This window comes from Terrapene carolina, unplaced genomic scaffold, assembly GCF_002925995.2.
Source record: "Terrapene carolina triunguis isolate 2854851 unplaced genomic scaffold, T_m_triunguis-2.0 Scaffold242, whole genome shotgun sequence".
Lineage (NCBI taxonomy): Eukaryota > Metazoa > Chordata > Testudines > Emydidae > Terrapene > Terrapene triunguis.
Window position 1 is genome coordinate 1,904,651 of NW_020664593.1, and position 18,270 is coordinate 1,922,920.

The window sequence follows — 18,270 nt, forward strand, 5'->3', positions numbered from 1 at the left end:
GGTGCGGGGTCTGGGAGGGAGTTTGGGTGCAGGAGGGGATTCTGACCTGGGGCAGGGGGTTGGGGTGCAGGAGGGGGTGAGAGGTGTAGGCTCCGGCCAGGAGGCACTTACCATAGGTGGCTCCCGGCCAGCGGCACAGCAGGGCTCAGGCCTGCATACTGTGGCCCCACACCGCTCCCGGAAGCAGCCGGCTGCTGGCACGTCTCTGTGACCCCTTGAGGGGATGGAGGAGGCAGCTTCGCATGCCGCCCCCGCCTGCAGCTCCCATTGGCTGGGAACAAGCCAATGGGAGCTGTGGGGGTGGGGGGCACTGGGGGCAGGGGCAGCGCACGGAGCCACCTTCCCCCCCACAAGGGATCACAGAGACGTGGCAGCAGCCGGCCGCTTCCGGGAGTGGCGTGAGGCCACGGTATGCAGGCAGCCTGCCTGAGCTCTGCTGCGCCAGGTCCCCACTTATCCCAGGGCCCTGGCCTGCAGCCCCTAAAGCCCCTACGTTAATCCGTCCCTGATCCCATCCAGTTTTATGGATTTCAAAGATCTACTGAGCCGTTCAGAAAGAAACAAAGATTCCAAAGGAAGAGACCACCTACTTCAACTACATCTATCATTCAACTATCCTCATCATCAAAATGGCAATTCTGATATATTGGTTGTGGGTCTGGAACAACACCACATCATGAATCTGTGACTGCACCAATATACCCAGCTCCTCACCTTTGGAGACTCTCTCTCCTATTTTCAATCTGCATGGGAACAAATTACATCAGGCAAATGGGTTTTGGGTGTTATTAGATCAGGTTACTACATCTATTTCACCTCCTTCCCTCCACCCCACTTCCCTTCCCCATTCTGTTCAGGGACCCACTTGATGAGACAGGAAATCATCTCCTTTCTATGCCATAGACCCTGTTCCAGCTCCAATCAGGGGGAAGGGATTGTATTCCAAGTATTTTCTTGTCCCAAAAAAGAACGGGATGGAGACCAATTCTAAATCTACATAATCATAAAAATTCAAATTCAGGATGGTGATTCTCGCAGCTATAATTCCATTGTTGAATTCACGGGATTGGTTCTCATCCCTCGAGCTTCAGAACACATACTTTCATGTTGCAATTTACCCATCTCAGAAGAGATTTTTTAGTTCTTAGTTGGTCAGGATCATTTCCAGTATTGAATGCTTCCTTTCAGCCTTTCCTCAACCCCAAAAATGCTCTCGAAGATGATGGCCGTAGTTGCCCACTGTATTCATCGACTGGGAATGATAGTTTTTCCATATCTCAATGACTAGCTGCTCAAGGGTTGATCTCCAGCATAAAGACAACAATGTACCTGGTTTCACAGGCTACATTTTCAGCTCAATATCAAAAAGTTCACAACACTAGCAAACCTCATTTCAAGAATTCAAATGAGTGCACAGACATCAACAAGAAATTGCGTTCAGTTGCTGAGTCACATGGTAGCTTGTACCTTTGTGACAAAACCTACCAGATTATGCCTTCACTGTTCCCAGGGATGGCTCAGGTCAGTTTATACTCCAAACACAGGCTGAACAAGCTGGTATGTATCCCTTGCCAGGTACACGACTCACTCAATTGGTGGAAGGACCCTCAGAACATCTCTGCAGGTGTCCTATTCATTCTACCTCGCTCGATCATCACCATATCATTGGGTTGGAGGAGCACTAAGGGATGCACACCATTTGAAGCAAATGGTCCATGCAAGAAGCTCTTTTACACATCAGTCTTCCGGAACTCCGAGCAGTAAGGAATGCCTGCATTCACTTCCTCCCATTAATCAGGGGGAAATCCATCAAGGTCATGTCCTGCATCTTCTACATCAACCATCAGGGCTGAGGGGAGGGATCCACTTCTCTTTGTGCCAAAGCAATAAAGCTATGGAACTTTGTAAGGATATAGCAAATCATATCCTTATTTCAGCCACCTATCTTCCAGGGATATGACACACTATGGCCGATGATCTCAGCAGGCACTTCTCCCAAGATTATGAATGGAAGTTAAACTCACAGATTCTCAGTCATATGTTTCTGACTTGGGGGTTTCCAGAGGTGGATCTCTTTTCCACCATCGCCAACAGGAAGTGCAAACTATTCTGTTCAAGGTTCATATCTCCAGGAGGCGTGGCCGCAGTGGTAGGAGGAGACAATCTGGTCCTCAGTCGGGCCAGAATCAGGGCCCCCCAAAACCATCGGCAGGGCCCAAGCAAAACTTTTGAAGGTGCGCCCAAGGGCGGAGCACCACTATCATTGCAGGATCCTTCCCCGCCTTTTTTCAACCGCCTCTCCTATTTCCTCCCTGCGTGGTCCCGCATAACGTCAGACCGCTGGGTCCTACGCACGGTGGAAAGTGGATACCGTCTTCAGTTTGTTTCACCCCCCTTTCCCACCCTCCTTCCCCGTCCCTCTTCAGGGACCCCTCTCACAAGCAACTCCTCCTACAGGAGGTACAGGCGCTCCTGGCTGTTGGAGCGGTAGAAGGGGTCCTAAGGGATCGGAGGGGCAGGAGATTTTACTCCCGTTACTTCCTAATCCCCAAAGCAAAGGGGGGACTACAACCCATTCTAGACTTTTGCGGACTCAACAAATTAATTGTAAAGTTGAAGTTCCGCATGGTTTCCCTGAGAACCATTATCCCTTCCCTGGATCCTGGAGACTGGTACGCCGCCCTTGACATGAAGGACGTGTACTTCCACATAGCGATTTACCCACTGCACAGGCGCTTCCTTCGCTCTGTGGTCAACCAACAACATTTCCAATTTACCGTCCTTCCCTTCGGCCTGTCCACAGCACCAAGGGTCTTTACAAAGTGCATGGCTGTCGTAGCTGCCTTGCTCCGTCGACATCGGATCCAATGTTTCCATACCTCGACGACTGGCTCATTCGAGGTCGCTCTGAGCTCCAGGTGCAATCTCATGTTTGGTTCGTCATGAGCTTGTTCAGACAGCTGGGCCTGCTGCTCAACACCGAAAAGTCCTCTTTGCAGCTAACCCAAAGAATAGACTTCATTGGAGCGATCCTGGACTCGAATCTCGCCAGGGCGTGCCTATCGCAGGCCCGCTTCCAATCCATGGTGACCATTATCCACGGCCTCCAAAGCTTCCCGACCTTGACAGCACGCACATGCCTCAGTCTACTGGGCCACATGGCGTCGTGCACCTTCGTGACCAGACATGCCAGACTATGCCTCCGTCCGCTTCAGGCCTGGCTCTCGTCAGTGTACCGTCCAGGCCGAGACAATTTGGATACAGTACTCACGGTGCTGACAGAGGTCTTATCCTCTCTGGGTTGGTGGCTGAACCCCAGCTTCGTATGCGGGGGGATGCCATTCCATGCCCCGCAGCCCTCTCTAGTCCTGACCACAGACGCATCATCTCTGGGCTGGGGCGCTCACCTCGCAGATCTTCGCACACAAGGCCTTTGGTCCGCACAAGAGATAACCCTGCACATCAACATACGGGAACCGAGAGCGGTACGCCTGGCGTGTCAGGTATTCCGCGAACACCTTCAGGGCCGTTGTGTCGCAATCTTCACAGACAACGCAACGGCCATGTTTTACATCAACAAGCAAGGGGGAGCGCGATCATCCCCCCTCTGTCAGGAAGCCATTCACCTGTGGGAATTCTGCATAGCCCACTCGATCGACCTGGTGGGGTCGTTTCTCCCGGGAGTCCAGAACACCTTGGCCGATCGCCTCAGCAGGTCCTTCCTGGCCCACGAGTGGTCGATTCATCTGGACGTTATCCATTCTGTTTTCCAGAAGTGGGGGTTTCCCCATGTAGATCTTTTCGCCTCTCGCAAGAACCGGAAGTGCCAGGTGTTCTATTCTCTCCATGGACGCTCCCCGGGCTCCCTATCGGACGCCTTCCTGATGCCATGGAAAGACCATCTGTTCTACGCCTTTCCTCCATTCCCATTAGTTCACAAGGTCCTTCTCAAATTGCGAAGAAACAAGGCCCGCTTAATCTTAATTGCCCCGGCGTGGCCCAGGCAACATTGGTACACCACACTCCTCGATCTGTTGGTGACCAAACCAATTCTTCTACCGCTGTGGCCGGACCGGATCACTCAGGAGCACGGCAGACTATGTCATCCGGATCTGCAGTCCCTCCATCTCACAGCATGGATGCTGCATGGCTAACTCAATCTGAGCGGCGTTGCTCCCGCTCAGTGCAGCAAGTACTCTTGAGTAGCAGAAAGCCCTCTACTAGGTCCACATACCTGGCCAAATGGAAGCGCTTCTCCTGCTGGTGTGCCCTGAGCAATACTGCTCCCCTGGAGGTGCCAGTACCTACCATCCTGGATTATCTCTTGTCCCAGAAACAGCAAGGCCTGGCTGTATCATCCATCAGAGTACACCTAGCAGCGATTTCAGCTTTCCACCGGGGCGAAAACGGGCGCTCGGTTTTCTCCAATCCCATGGTCAGCAGGTTCCTCGAGGGAGTGGAACATCTGTACCCGCAAATTAGACATCCGGCCCCTATGGGGGGACCTCAATCTGGTTCTATCCGGACTCATGGGTGCCCTGTTTGAGCCGATGGCCACCTGCTCGCTTCTGTACCTTTCCTGGAAGACGGCCTTCCTTGTCGCTATCACCTCAGTGAGACGTGTGTTGGAGCTTTGAGCCCTCACTTCAGACCCACCGTATACGGTGTTCCATAAGGACAAGGTACAGCTGCGAGCACACCTCGCCTTCCTTCCTAAGGTTGTGTCTGCCTTCCATGTCAACCAAAACATCTTCCTTCTGGTCTTCTTTCCAAAGCCACACGCTTCACGACAAGAGCAACAGCTGCATTCCCTAGATGTTCGTAGGGCTCTCGCCTTTTACATCGAATGAACAAAACCTTTTAGGAGGACGACCCAGCTGTTCATAGCTGTGGCAGACCGGATGAAGGGCCTCCCGGTCTCCACACAACGCATCTCGTCTTGGATTACATCAGGCATCCGTGTGTGCTATGACTTGGCTGGTGTCCCAACTATGCACCTCACTGCCCACTCTACTCGGGCTCAAGCTTCGTCCTCCGCCTTCCTGGCTCATGTGCCCATACAGGAGATCTGTAGGGCAGCGACTTGGTCATCAGTACATACCTTCGCTTCCCACTATGCCATAGTGCAGCAGTCCAGGGGCGATGCTGCATTTGGTTCAGGGGTCCTCCATCCCGCGACTTCTAACTCCGACCCCACCGCCTAGGTAAGGCTTGGGAGTCACCTAATTGGAATCGATATGAGCAAGCACTTGAAGATGAAAAGAGTTAATCACCTTTGTAACTGTTGTTCTTCGAGATGTGTTGCTCATATCCATTCCAAACCCGCCCTCCTTCCCCTCTGTCAGAGTAGCCGGCAAGAAGGAACTGAGGGAGCGCTGGGTCGGTAGGGGTATATATGCGGCGCCATGAGGGCGCCACTCCAGGGGGCGCCTCAGCCAACCCACCGAGTGTTGCTAGGGTAAAAATCTTCCGACGATCGTGCACGCGGCGCACGCACACCTAATTGGAATGGATCTGAGCAACACATCTCGAAGAACAACAGTTACAAAGGTGAGTATGGTCCATATGCTATTGTCAGCAACCTTATCATACCATCCCCTTCATAAACTTATCAAGCTCAGTCATGAAACAAGTTACATTTTTTGCCCCCACTGCTCCCCTTGGAAGACTGTTTCAGAAATTCACTTTTCTAGTGGTTAGAAACCTTCATCTAATTTCAAGCCTAAACTTGTTGATAGAGAGTTTATATCGATTTGTTCTTGTGCCAACATTGGCCCTTAATTTAAACAATTCTTCTCCCTCCCTGGTGTTTGTCCCTCTGATGTATTTATAGAGAGCAATCCTATCTCCCCTCAGCCTTCATTTTGTTAGGCTAAACAAGCCAAGCTCCTTAAGTCTCCTCTCCTGAGACATTCCTCTGATCATCCTAGTATCCTTCTCTGTACTTGTTCCAGTGTGAACTCATCTTTCTTAAACATGGGAGACCAGAATTGAACACAACATTCCAGATGTTGTTAGTCCCTAAGTGCATGACCTTGCACTTTGCACTATTAAATTTCATTCCATTTCTATTACTCCAGCTTTCAAGGTTGTCCCAATTTCCTTGTATGATATTCCCAGTCCTCCTCCATATTGGTAATACCTCCCAATTTTGTGTCATCCATACATTTTATTAGCAATCTCCCAATTTTTGTGCCAAGGTCATTAATGAAAATATTAAATAAGATTGGTCTGAAAATTGATCCTTGAGGAACTCCACTAATAACCTCCCTCCAGCCTGACAATTCATCTTTCAGCATGACCCCTTGTATCTCTCCTTTAACCAGTTCCTTACCCACCTTTTGATTCTCGTATTAATCCCCATCTTCTCAAGTTTAACTAATAATTTTCCATGTGGAACTGTGTCATACTGAAATCCAGGTGCATTAGATCTACTGCATTTCCTTTGTCTAAAAAATCATTTGTCTTCTCAAAGAAAGAGATCAAGTTCGTCTGACACGATCTACCTTTTGTAAAACCATGTTGTATTTTATCCCAAGTACCCTTTACCTCTTTGTCTTTAATTACTCTGTCTTTGAAAATTTGTTCTAAGACCTGACATTCAATTGGTCAAACTAACGGGCCTGTAGTTTCCCAGATGGCTTTTTTCCCCCTTTCTTAAAAATAGGTACTATATTTGCAATTCTCCAGTGACAGGGTACAACCCCCGATTTTATGGAGTCATTAAAAATCCTTGCTAATGGCTTGCAATTTCATGTGCCAGGTCCTTTAATATTCTTGAATGGAGATAATTCACACACACCCCTTTGGTCCCATTAAGCTGTTTGAGTTTGGCTTCCCCCTCGGATGAGGTAATTTGTACTTCCATATCCTTGTTTCCATTAGCCATACTGCCACTGCTCCCAAGCTCCTCATTATCCTTACTAAAAACTGAGGCAAAGTATTTTTTTAGGTGTTGGGCCATATCTAGGTTATCTTTAACCTCCACCCCATCCTCAGTGCTTCATGGTCCTGCTTCTTCTTTCCTTGTTTTCTTTTTCTTTAAAGGGGGGGAGGGATAGCTCAGTGGTTTGAGCATTGGCCTGCTAAAACCAGGGTTGTGAGTTCAATCCTTGAGGGGGGCCATTTGGGGATTTAGTGCGGGATTGGTCCTGCTTTGAGCAGGGGGTTGGACTAGATGACCTCCTGAGGTCCCTTCCAACCCTATGATTCTATATGGGCCTTTTACTATTGGTTTTAATTTCCTTTGGAAGGTCCAGTTCTGCTTGTCTTTTGGCAGTTCTCACTTTATCCCTACACTTTTTGACTTCCAAGAGGTAGCTTTTTTGCTGATCCTTCCCTTCTTCCATTCCTTGTAGGCTTTTTGCCTTCCCTTAATAACCTGTTTGAGATGCTTGTTCATTCCAGTTTGGCCTCCAACACTTCCATACTCATTTTCCCCGTTGCTTGGGACGCTGTCTCCAGATGTTTTCTGCAACTGTGCTCTCATATCCCAGCTCACTACTGACAACGTCCTTTGTAGTAAAACACCTGGGTCATGCTAATTATATAACATACACAATTCTGTATTGAAATGATGTGTACTGGGTCACGAAGAGACACATGCAGCTCTTCCCTTTGCTTGCATAATATCAGAATGTGCAAAACATAGATTTCATTATATCATAATCACAGCTCCATTGCGCACACCTCAAAGTAATCCATACATGTCCTCATATCAACAAACACACCTTTACCAAGCAGGCTCAACTATTGCTCTACCATGTAGTGTAGGTTCACCTAACACACTGACTGCATTGGGAGCATATGCAAATAATTCCCATTGGCTACTGCCAGCACGAGGGAAACAGAGGGAAGATGGGGCAAGCAACCTTTTTTATCTCCCTTTTTGCCTTTTAATAGTGTTAGATCCTGTGGGTGAGAAGGAATGGATTGTGAAAGGAAGTAAAGAGCTTGTACATTTCAGCAACTATGGGGTTGGCAGAGAGAAGGTATGTGTGTTAATGGGGCATATTGGGGTACTGCTGAAAGAAGGCATAGTTAAGATTGCATGGGCAATCTTAACTGTGCATTTCCTTGTTTTCAGAAGTTTGAGTTTTGATCAACGTTTTGCAGAGGAGAGTCATCCACTAAGCAGCCTTAACTCTGTGTTTACATAGTTTTTTGCCATTAATTATACGTTATGATACAATCTTTACTTACATGGTCACATACTGTTTTTCCACAGGATCCCTGACTTATTCAGTGCACAAGATGGAGGGTGTCACTAAAAGAGCAACTATGCAATATTTTGTGTTATCCTCAATCTGTGACCCCATGCCTTATTTACTGCACACTATTCAAAACCCTGCTCTGAATACAAAATCATTAATTTTCTCATGGAGTTTTCTATGGTGCTATAGTATCTGAGTGTTTCACAAACAATAATTAATTTATTTTCACAATACCATGTGAGGTGAGGGGGTGGTATTTATCCCCACTTTATAGATGTGGAGTTGAAGCACAGAGGGATTAAGGTCAAATATGTTCACTGAGTAAAGAACAGCACCTATTTGCACTGCCTCAGGAGCAGACCAGGGATTAAATAGTTATTCAGAGTCACAAATCAGTACCTGTTTACCCCTTGTTCCAAGGGTGAGTAAGTTGCTCCAGTCCTATATCTGATGCAGGTTTCTATTGGTTGAACTCTGGTAACTGGTGTACTGGAAGTAGGGAGCGAAGCCTCCACACCAATGTATGCAGGGGGGCCAGTAGCAACTTCACAGCAACTGTTCTCCACCCTGCATGCAAACTGAAAATGTAGATGCTCATACAGAGGACTAATACCATACACATCCTTACTCCCCTGCACGGGTAGAGAAGGCAGCTTGTGACTGAGCCCATAGCATATAGGATTTTCTTTCATCGTGTGTACTTGTAATTGAGTTTTAATACTGCTTCTTGAGTAAGATTGTATAAATTAGCTGAACCATGTACTACTGATTTATGTTTACACTGCATTTTTTTTAATAAGTTTAGAGACGAATGGCTGCATTTTATATAGGTTAATTTGTGATATGTTTCTGTGGAACCTTAACTCTGAATCTCCTAAATTTTGCATATAATCCTTCTTTTATTATTAAAATACTTGTATTTTATTAAAAATAAATGAAGATATGGGAAGGAGATATGTCAAGAGCAGAAGTTCATCGCTGTGCAGACTAAGGGTATGTCTACACTATGAAATTAGGTCGATTTAATAGAAGTCGATTTTTTAGAAATCGATTTGATACAGTCGATTGTGTGTGTCCCCACTAAGCGCATTGTCGGCGGAGTGCGCCCACAATACCGAGGCTGGCGTCGACTTTAGGAGTGTTGCACTGTGGGTAGCTATCCCACAGTTCCCGCAGTCTCCACCGCCCATTGGAATTCTGGGTTGAGCTCCCAATGCCTGATGGGACAAAAACATTGTCGCAGGTGGTTCTGGGTACATGTCATCAGGCCTCCCTCCCTCCGTGAAAGCAACAGCAAACAATCGTTTCTCGCCTTTTTTCCTGGGTTACCCATGCAGACGACATACCACGGCAAGCACGGAGCCCGCTCAGCTCACTGTCACCGTATGTCTTCTGGGTGCTGCTGACAGATGCAGTTCTGCATTGCTACACAGCAGCATCGCCTTGCCTTGCCTTGCCTTGCCTTGCCTTGCCTTGCCGGCGGCAGTTGGTGCAGTACGACTGTTAACCATCGTCATTGTCTCGTGGGTGCTCCTGGCCAACCTCGGTGAGGTCGGTTGGGGGTGCCTGGACATAAATGGGAGTGACTCCAGGTCATTCTCTTCTTTAAGTTTCGTCTAATGGAGATTCAGTCCTGGCTGGAATATCATGCGAGCTGGAGGCTTTTGCCTCAGGCTGCTTTCCCAGCCCGCAGCACCACGCGATCGCACCTACCCCAGCCTACCCCTTGCTCCCATGGTTCATGAAGCCTGGACAGTAGTAAGGAGCAGTTCAACTATAGGCTGAGCAAGTGCAGAATGGTAGTAGAATGTGCCTTTGGACATTTAAAAGCTCTCTGGCGCTGTTTGCTGACTAGGCTGTTTATGATTAGAAGAGCACAGCAAGGCGCGCTGCGCATCACAGAGGCTTTGAAAACCAGTTTCATGACTGGCTAGGCTTTGGTGTGACAGTTGTGTATGTTTCTCCTTGATGAAAACCCGCTCCCTTTGTTGATTTTAATTCCCTGTTAGCTAACCCTGTAAGCCATGTCGTCAGTTGCCCCTCCCTCCATGAGAGCAACGGCAGACAATCGTTTCGTGCCTTTTTTCCGCGCAGATGCCATACCACGGCAAGCATGGAGCCCGCTCAGATCACCGTGGCAGTTATGAGCACTGTAAACGCCACGCGCATTATCCTGCAGTATATGCAGCACCGGAAACTTCAACAGCAGGCCAGGAGGTGACGGCAGCGCGGTGACGAGAGTGATGAGGACATGGACACAGACTTCTCTCAAACCACGGGCCCTGGCAATTTGGACATCATGATGGTAATGGGGCAGGTTCGTGCCGTGGAACGCCGATTCTGGGCCCGGGAAACAAGCACAGACTGGTGGGACTGCATAGTGTTGCAGGTCTGGGATGATTCCCAGTGGCTGCAAAACTTTCACATGCGTAAGGGCACTTTCATGGAACTTTGTGACTCGCTTTCCCCTGCCCTGAAGCGCAAGAATACCAAGATGAGAACAGCCCTCAGTTCACAAGCGAGTGGCGATAGCCCTCTGGAAGCTTGCAATGCCAGAGAGCTACCGGTCAGTCGGGAATCAATTTGGAGTGGGCAAATCTACTGTGGGGGCTGCTGTGATCCAAGTAGCCAACACGATCACTGAGCTGCTGCTATCAAGGGTAGTGACTCTGGGAAATGTGCAGGTCATAGTAGATGGCTTTGCTGCAATGGGATTCCCTAACAGTGGTGGGGCGATAGACGGAACGCATATCCCTGTCTTGGGAACGGCACACCAAGGCAGCCAGTACATAAACCGCAAGGGGTACTTTTCAATGGTGCTGCAAGCACTGGTGGATCAAAAGGGACGTTTCACCAACATCAACGTGGGATGGCCGGGAAAGGTACATGACGCTCGCATCTTTAGGAACTCTGGTCTGTGTGAACGGCTGCAGCAAGGGACTTACTTTCCAGACCTGAAAATAACTGTTGGGGATGTTGAAATGCCTATAGTTATCCTTGGGGACCCATCCTACCCCTTAATGCCATGGCTCATGAAGCCATACACAGACACCTTGAACAATAATCAGGAGCTGTTCAACTATAGACTGAGCAAGTGCAGAATGTGATTTGGACGTTTAAAAGCGCGCTGGCGCAGTTTACTGACTCGGTTAGACTTCAGCGAAACCAATATTCCCATAGTTATTACTGCTTGCTGTGTGCTCCACAATATCTGTGAGAGTAAGGGGGAGATGTTTATGGTGGGGTGGGAGGTTGAGGCAAATCGCCTGGCCACTGATTACGCACAGCCAGACACCAGGACGGTTAGAAGAGCACAGCAGGGCGTGCTGCGCATCAGAGAAGCTTTGAAAACCAGTTTCATGACTGGCCAGGCTACAGTGTGAAAGTTCTTTTTGTTTCTCCTTGATGAAAACCCACCCCCTTGGTTCACTCTACTTCCCTGTAAGCCAACTGCCCTCCTCTCCCCCCTTTGATCACCGCTTGCAGAGGCAATAAAGTCATTGTTGTTTCAAATTCATGCATTCTTTATTAATTCGTCACACAAATGGGGGGATGACTGCAAAGGTAGCCCGGGAGGGGTGGGGAAGGAGGGAAGCACCGGGCTACCTTTGCAGTTATCCCCCCATTTGGGAAGCTGGTGGAGGAGGGGAGGAGGGAAGGAGAAGGCCACACTGCACTTCAGAAATTATTGAATGCCAGCTTTCTGTTGCTTAGGCAGTCCTCTGGGGTGGAGTGGTTGGGTTCCCGGAGGCCCCCCCACCGCGTTCTTGAGCATCTGGGTGAGGAGGATATGGAACTTGGGGAGGAGGGCGATTGGTTACACAGGGACTGCAGCGGCGGTCTGTGCTCCTGCTGCCTTTCCTGCATCTCAACAATACGCCGGAGAATATCAGTTTGATCCTCCAGTAGCCTGAGCATCGCTTCCTGCCTCCTCTCATCACGCTGACGCCACCTATCATCTTGATCCCGCCACCTATCCTCATGTTCATTTTGTGCTTTCCTGCACTCTGACAGTGTCTGCCTCCACGCATTCTGCTGGGCTCTTTCAGTCTGGGAGGACTGCATGAGCTCAGAGAACATTTTATCGCAAGTGCATTTTTTTCACCTTCTACTCTTCGCTACCCTCTGGGATGGAGGTGATACGGGGAGCGTTGAAACATTTGCAGCTGCGGGAGGAAAAAAAGGGAGAGTAGTATTTAAAAAGACACTTTTTAGAGAACAATGGGCAGACTCTTTCACGGTGAACCAAGCTGTTAACATTACATAGCATATGTGCTTTCTTTACAAGGTCGCATTTTGCCTCCTATATTGAGGGCCTGCCGGTTTGATGTGAGAGATCACACATGCATGGCCGGCGGGCAACAGAATTTGGCTTGCAGGCAGACATGGTAAGCAACAGTCTTTTGGCTTCTTTAACCTTCATAACATGTGGGAATCAAGTATCAGGGGGTAGCCGTGTTAGTCTGTATCTACAAAAACAACAAGGAGTCTGGTGGCACCTTAAAGACTAACAGATTTATTTGGGCATAAGCTTTCGTGGGTAAAAACCTCACTTGCATCTGAAGAAGTGAGGTTTTTACCCACGAAAGCTTATGCCCAAATAAATCTGTTAGCCTTTAAGGTGCCAACATGTGGGAATGGTTTCAAACAGCTACGCCCTCATTTCCCATACCTAGCACCCGTTGGGTTGGCCATTTAAAATGAGTTGGCCATTTAAAAGGAGGGGCTGTGGTTTTCGGGTTAACGTGCAGCACAAACCCAACTAAACCACCCCCTCACACACACCCAATTCTCTGGGATGATTGCTTCACCCCTCCCCCCACTGCGTGGCTAACAGCGGGGATGATTTCTGTTCAGCCACAGGCAAACAGCCTAGCAGGAACGGCCACCTCTTAATGTCCCCTTAATAAAATTCCCCTATTTCAACCAGATGACCATGAATGATATCACTCTTCTGAGGATAACACAGAGGGATAAAGAACGGATGTTGCTTGAATGCCAGAAAACACCGGGACCATATGCTGCCATGCTTTGTTATGCAATGATTCCAGACTACGTGCTACTGGCCTGGCATGGTAAAGTGTCCTACCATGGAGGATGGAATAAGGCTGCCCTCCCCAGAAACCTTTTGCAAAGGCTTTGGGAGTACAGGAGAGCTTCATTGAGATGTCCCTGGAGGATTTCCGCTCCATCCCCATACACATTAAAAGACTTTTCCAGTAGCTGTACTGGCCGCAAATGCATCCCAAGTCTTTAGGGCAAATTAATCATTAAACACACTTGCATGTATTATATTTACAAAGGTACACTCACCAGAGGTCCCTTCTCCGCCTTCAAAGTCCGGGAGCCCGCCTTGGGTGGGTTGGGAGGATACTGGCTCCAGGGTGATAAACAGTTCCTGGCTGTCGGGGAAAACGGTTTCTCCTCTTGCTTGCTGTGCACTATCTTCATCCTCCTCCTCCTCATCATCTTCCTCGTCCCCAAAATCCACATCCCTGTTGCGTGAGAGTCCATTGACGGAGTCCACACACAGGGGTGGGGTAGTTGTAGGGGCACCCCTTAGAATGGCATGCAGCTCATCATAGAAGTGGCATGTCTGGGACTCTGACCCGGAGCAGCCATTTACCTCTCTGGTTCTTTGGTAGGCTTGCCTGAGCTCCTTAAGTTTCACGTGGCACTGCTGCGGGTCCCTGTTATAGCCTCTGTCCTTCATGCCCTTGGATATTTTTTTCAGATATTTGGGCATTTCATCTTTTGGAAGGGAGTTCTGATAGCACGGATTCCTCCCGTTCTGTCCATGCTGGAGCTCTTTTGCGATTCTGGCTGGTCACCTGTGCTGATGAGCTCTGCATAGTCACCTGTGCTGATCAGCTCGCCACACTAGCCAAACAAGAAATTAAATTCAAAAGTTCGCGGGGCTTTTCCTGTCTACCTGGCCAGTGCATCTGAGTTGAGAGTACTGTCCAGAGCGGTCACAATGGGGCACTCTGGGATAGCTCCCGGAGGCCAATACCGTCGAATTGTGTCCACAGTACCCCAAATTCGACCCAGCAAGGTCGATTTCAGCGCTAATCCCCTCGTCGGGGAGGAGTACAGAAATTGATTTTAAGAGCCCTTTAAGTCGATAAAAATGGCTTCGTCGTGTGGACGGGTGCAGGGTTAAATCGATCTAACGCTGCTAAATTCGACCTAAACTCATAGTGTAGACCAGGGCTATTCAATAGAGGCTTTAAGAATTAGGTCCTTTCCTTATATTTTCTTACAACACTGTCACAGCCCTAATTCAGGAACATAGGAGAGATTCAAGGAGTTAAATTAGGAAATTCTTACTAACCATTTCTACCAAAGTCAAAGGAAAACCAACAGATCCAGCTAGATGGTCTCAATATGTTATTTCTGCTTTCTTCAATAGAGGAAGAAGTTTCTTTTCTGCCTCCTTATGTGGACATGAGGTATTACAATGATCTGCTAAGTCAGATTCCTGAAGAATTCATTTCTGTTCCTTTAATAATGAACTGCATGTTGGAACAGGTGAGTGTATTTTCATATTAATTCATACCCATCATTCAGGCTGAGCAGTGTGATAGTGAATTGATCAGTGAGAGACAAATCAATCAGGTTCATCCCAAAATAAGAGAACGTACATAGCTGCACTACCTAAGGAGGATCAGTAGGGAAGGACTCAGAGAGGATCCCCTGCTTTGCCTTGCATTATGGAGGGGAGGAGTTAGGTTTTTTCATTCCTTTTCAGGGTGCAACTCACTCCCACTATGTGCCCGGTGATCTATTCCAAAGCTCCTACTACTACTCTCCAGCCCTCTATGCCCCCTTCCCATCCACTTTCTCACAGAAAAGAGTATTAGGGTAAGGAGTCTCTGCCTTTTTTGCCACTTTCTAAGAGGGTCCTTGCTCCTCCTTCCTCCCTTGCATGGTTGAGTAAAGGCTAGGGTTAATCTAGCCTACAATAACTGCTAGCGAGTGTTTTCTCTCAGGGTTGTCAAAACTAAGCATATATAATACAAGTGCAAATGATCACTAATACTATATGCTTGTCAACTTTTCTCAGTGTGGGACAGGAGATCCTCCACAAGAATGGCTATACTGGGTCATTGCACATGGGTCCCAGAACTGGTTTGTAGCACTTTAGCTTTTAGGGAGTGTTTCCAGACAACCTACAATAGATCTTCAGTCTGCAGCTTTGAGGACAGAACTCAGACCTGCCCATCACTGGCTCATCGATATTTCTCCCAGTGAAGAGATTGCAGATTTTGTTCTGTTTCCACAGCAAGAAACAAGATGTACAGTCCTCCTTGCTGCAGAACTTTAGAATTGGTGGATCAAAATTTTTTCTAAGCTAACGAAAAAATCTAAAAGTTAAATTTCTGGTGCAGTTGGGCTTTAATTTAGCTGGATATGTGCTAAATTTTTGGACTGGGTTTCCAGACTGAGCCACTTGATTGTTGGTTGGCCTCCATTCTCCCTGAGGCACTTAGATTCATAGGTTTTTAAGACCAGAAAGGATGTTTATGATCATCTAGTCTAAGATAATAGAGCGGCTGATATGGGATTTAATTAATAAAGAATTAAAGGAGGGTAATATAATTAATGCAAATCAACTTGGATGTATGGAAAATAGATCCTGTTAAACTAACTTAATATCTCTTTTTGATGAGATTACAAGTTTGGTTGATAAAGGGTTGACGTAATATACTTAGACTCTCCAAGGCATATGACTTAGTACCCCACAACATTTTGATTAAAAAACTAGAATAATATATAATTAACGTGTCACACGTTAAATGAATTAAAAACTGGCTAGCTAATAGGTCTTAAAATGTAATTGTAAATGGGGAATTGTCACCAAGTGAGTGCATTTCCAGTTGGATCCTACAGGGATGACCTGGAAAAAAATATAAAATCATCACTGATCAAGTTTGCAAAAGATACAAAAATTGTGGAGGTTGTAAATAGGGCTGTCAGTTAATTGCAGTTAACTCACATGATTAACTCAAAAAAATTGGCTTTCAAATATATTGATCTCTATTACAACACAGAATACAAAGTGTACAATGCTCACTTTATATTATTATTTTTGTTACAAATATTTGCACTGTAAAAATGACAAAAGAAATAGTATTTTTCTATTCATCTCATACAAGTACTGTAGAGCAATCTCTTTATCATGAAAGTGCAACTTACAAATGTAGAATTTTTTTGTTACATAACTGCTCTCAAAAACAAAATAATGTAAAACTTTAGAGCCTACAAGTCCACTCAGTCCTACTTCTTGTTCAGCCAATCGCTAAGACAAACAAGTTTGTTTACATTTACAAGAGATGCTGCTGCCTGCTTCTTATTTACAATGTCACCTGAAAGTGAGAACAGGCATTTGCATGGCACTTTTGTAGCTGGCGTTGCAAGGTATTTATGTGCCAGATATGCTAAATATTCGTATGCCCCTTCATGCTTCCGCCACCATTCCAGAGGATATGCTTCCATGCTGATGATGCTCGTTAAAAAATAATGCGTTAATTAAATTTGTGACTTAACTCCTTGGGGGAGAACTGTATGTCTTTGGCTCTGTTTTACCCATATTCTGCCATATATTTCATGTCATAGCAGTCTCGGATGATGACCCAGCACATATTGGTCATTTTAAGAACACTTTCACAGCAGATTTGACAAAATGCAAAGAAGATACCAATGTGAGATTTCTAAAAATAGCTACAGCACTCAACTCAGTGTTTAAGAATCAGAAGTGCCTTCCAAAATCTGAGAGGGATGAGGTGTGGAGCATGCTTTCAGAAATCTTAAGAGCAACACTCTAATGCGGAAAATACAGAACCCGAACCACTAAATAAGAAAATCAACCTTCTTCTGGTATCTGACTCAGATGATGAAAATGAACATGCATCGATCTGCTCTGATTTAGATCGTTATCGAGCAGAACCCATCATCAGCATAGATGCATGTCCTATGGAATGGTGGTTGAAGATGAAGGAACATATGAATCTTTAGCGCATCTGGCACGTAAATATCTTGTGATACCGACTACAAAAGTGCCATGCAAATGCCTGTTCTCACTTTCAAGTGACATTGTAAACAATACGTGGGCAGCATTATCTCCTGCAAATTGTAACCAAGTTTGTTTCTCTGATACAACTTGATCTTAAGCTAACTACAAATCAATGCTATAATGACATCTAACATGTTTTCTGTTTGGTAGGTCATTGCAACTGAAGAAGGTCTTACACCACCAAGTCCGGTGGTCCCAGAACCACTAGCAGATGGGCTGGATCATAGCCTTGCAGAGCATATAGTCTCAATCCTTCCCTCTCTTGCCCTCTCTGAGAGTGAAAAAAAGGTTTGTATTGTCTTTTCCCTTCAGACTGCCTTGATTGCTAAATAAAAATGTGTATTAATTTTTAATGCATGTGCTCTTTTCTTGTTTAATAGAATCTCTACAACTCCTTTTTCCCTAATGACAATGAAGAAAAGACTGTGGTCCCCAAATGGCCTCTTCTATTAAACTATCATGATATTTTGTCTCAGAGGCTACACCTGCTAAAGGTACAATACTGTCTTATATCAACAGTCTTAAAATCTACAGAGGGGACTTTAACTTAGAATGCTTCTTTTAGAAGGTAGACTAGGAGAACCCAAACTTTGCCCACCTCATGGTCACATTAGCCACTTTCCAGGAATCCAAAGGCTGTACTTAATTTGCTTAAAATGGAGCAGATTGCAGCCACCCATGGAGACTACAGGTCCCAGCATGCAATATACCATATTGATCTGAGTGGCCTGGCCACAGTGCTTATGTGGACATTTAGCTTTCATGACTGCATTTCCATATAAATGATGACATGGGATACATTGTAGAACTCTGTGGGCTTCACTTTGGACCACCACTGAGCTAGGGGATTATTATTCTGAAGAAACTAGAGTTTCTAAATGATGAGTGTGGTGTAGCAACTAAAATGGAATAAATTAGAGAGGTTGGGACAGACACAGGGGGCAGTGCACAAGAAGGCACAGAGCTGTTTATGGGAGAAGA

General features: G+C 46.6%; 1 protein-coding gene across 1 annotated transcript in view; it reads left to right on the forward strand.

Moving 5' to 3' along the window:
• The window catches only part of SPAG17 (sperm associated antigen 17), a 244,626-nt gene that overhangs the window by 90,006 nt on the left and 136,350 nt on the right, over positions 1-18,270 (forward strand). Inside the window, exons 10-12 of the mRNA XM_026657376.1 lie at positions 14,626-14,744; positions 17,440-17,577; positions 17,670-17,783. Coding sequence (XP_026513161.1) covers positions 14,626-14,744; positions 17,440-17,577; positions 17,670-17,783 — 371 coding nt within the window. The remainder of the gene's footprint in view (positions 1-14,625; positions 14,745-17,439; positions 17,578-17,669; positions 17,784-18,270) is intronic.